We start from the raw sequence: 1,853 nt of genomic DNA on the forward strand, positions 1-1,853 counted from the left end.
CCCCATTCTGGTCTGTCTGGGTCAAATTTTCGGCGCTGGCTGACCAAAAAAAATGCCTCTTTTGCAAACTTTATGCGCGTCGTTTCGAATAATGGACAGTTTGTCAACTGCGCTCTACAAATGACGTAACTTTGTTTTAGAATGATTGTTTTGGTCACAAGTAAGAGATTGAAACCAAAAGAGTCCACAAGTTTCAACCGTCTAAATATTTAATAAAAATGCTACGTTTTTCTCGGTCGATCCCTCGCACTTGGCACTAAAGTCAGCCGATGTCTGGCAACACTGCGCAATGCCGGTGGAATTTCGCGGACCACCGGAAGGGCAATAATCGTTCGTTCGGAGATTGTTTCTCCTCTGAAATGGTGTATAATTTACGAAAGGGATGGCTCCGGAAGCTCCGTTTTATGGCCTCCTTTGGGAGGCAGTCCGGCAAAATTAGGCTTTTTGGAGAGACGCCGGAATGAGGCGTGTTTTTTTTTCTTCTTTAGCTTAGAAGGATTCTGGGACGGGTGTTGTGGGATTAGCAGAGTTTTAAGGGTTTCGTGAAAACAGGTGGATCGTTGTAGCTTGGAAGCTTGGTTGATCGAGCGTGACTGCATCGGATTGTGTAGTCGGCTTCAGGTGAACAGTAATAACAAGGTGGTGTATCTAACTAGTTTGATCTAGAATAACTGCACAGTGATGCTACGAGTGTACCTTTTAAATTCCATTTGGATAAAGTACCGTTCTAACCGAGGAATAACTCAACTGTTTTGTGATTGTATCAAGTGATACATCAGAACAATTCAGTTCCACTGGATGTTCCCCTGAAACATGAAGATCGCTCTTGTAATTCTGGCAATATCCACAGTTATTTCATACTCCACGGTAGCAAAACTTCATCGGAAAGTTCAAACTTTCAAATCAACCAATTTGCAGACCTCACCACCAACCACTCCACAACAAATCTGCCGCGATCGCGAGGGAGCATCCATCGATGACGTCCACCAGATGAACGAAAGTCGACCCCCGAGAACACGCGTCCAGCAGTGCTTCCTGGACTGTCTCTACCAACGGCTGGGCTATTCCGACGGGAGGCGGTTTCTGAGCGAGGGTTTTCTACGCCAAGCCATGCTGGGGGCAGAACATGACGAACGTAGACGGGTGTTTATGGTCGCGTTGGCCCGTCGATGTGACGGATTGGTCGGCGAGGATCGTTGCCAGCTGGCGGCTGACATAAGGGCGTGTATTTTTCAGAAAAGTTGATTTATTGAAGAAGAAAAATTAAAGCTTTTCCCACCCAATCCCGACTATTCAAACCATCTAACTTGACAAATCGGGTTTAATGGTATTAGCTCACGCCAACCCCTGAAACAGAGCGGGTTTGCTTTCCAGATCCAACCTGATCGGCGGACCGGAAGGTAGGACAGGCAACCCGCCCTCTACTTTGTGTTTCGTTTTTATTGTTTAACGATTTGCTGGCGATTGCAAAGACTAGACCAAGCCGTCGTCGTTGTCGGCGTCGTGTCGGGATTATCGTGCAGGAAAAGTAGGTAAAATAGGGTTGGTCACCACGCAACACCGCACAACCGGTCGACGGATTGGATTCGATTGGATAAACTTAACCCCTCCGGGGCAGACCGGTTAGAGTTCAGTTCAGTGGAGCAAAAAGGATGATTAATTAGTGGGGAGCCTTCGCAGTTTGCTTCATTTATATGAATACTTTTGCCCTGGGAACGGGAAGTTGTTTCATCAATTACGAACCAAACTGCTTCCGATAGGGATCACGAATGGATTGAAGAAGTGAGGCTTCGAGGCAGGACAGCGAACGGTTTCGTTAGGGTAAGTTGACATACTTTTGGTGCGACAACTTG

At 46.7% G+C, this 1,853-nt stretch overlaps 1 protein-coding gene across 2 annotated transcripts; it reads left to right on the forward strand.

Annotated features, from left to right (window-relative positions):
- Positions 1–762: 762 nt before the first annotated feature.
- On the forward strand, positions 763–1,288 carry LOC119771197. Of its 2 annotated transcripts, none has more exons than XM_038266867.1 (2): positions 763–867; positions 919–1,288. In XM_038266867.1, exons 1-2 carry the CDS (start codon positions 814–816, stop codon positions 1,243–1,245), a joined length of 381 nt encoding a protein of 126 aa, XP_038122795.1. In that variant the 5' UTR covers positions 763–813; the 3' UTR covers positions 1,246–1,288. The 2 variants fall into 2 exon arrangements, with proteins under 2 accessions (XP_038122795.1, XP_038122796.1); XM_038266868.1 differs by having other exon boundaries at positions 773–849.
- Positions 1,289–1,853: the final 565 nt, after the last annotated feature.

This window comes from Culex quinquefasciatus, chromosome 1 (assembly GCF_015732765.1).
Source record: "Culex quinquefasciatus strain JHB chromosome 1, VPISU_Cqui_1.0_pri_paternal, whole genome shotgun sequence".
In the NCBI taxonomy this organism is placed as follows: domain Eukaryota; kingdom Metazoa; phylum Arthropoda; class Insecta; order Diptera; family Culicidae; genus Culex; species Culex quinquefasciatus.

What these genes read in the sequence shown, in the direction of transcription:
- LOC119771197 (XM_038266867.1), top strand. Translation starts at nt 814, where the DNA reads ATGAAGATCGCTCTTGTAATTCTGGCAATATCCACAGTTATTTCATAC. An exon ending in CAGTTATTTCATACTCCACG is followed by an intron (nt 868 to 918) that starts GTAGCAAAACTT and finishes ACCAATTTGCAG; the next exon opens with ACCTCACCACCAACCACTCC.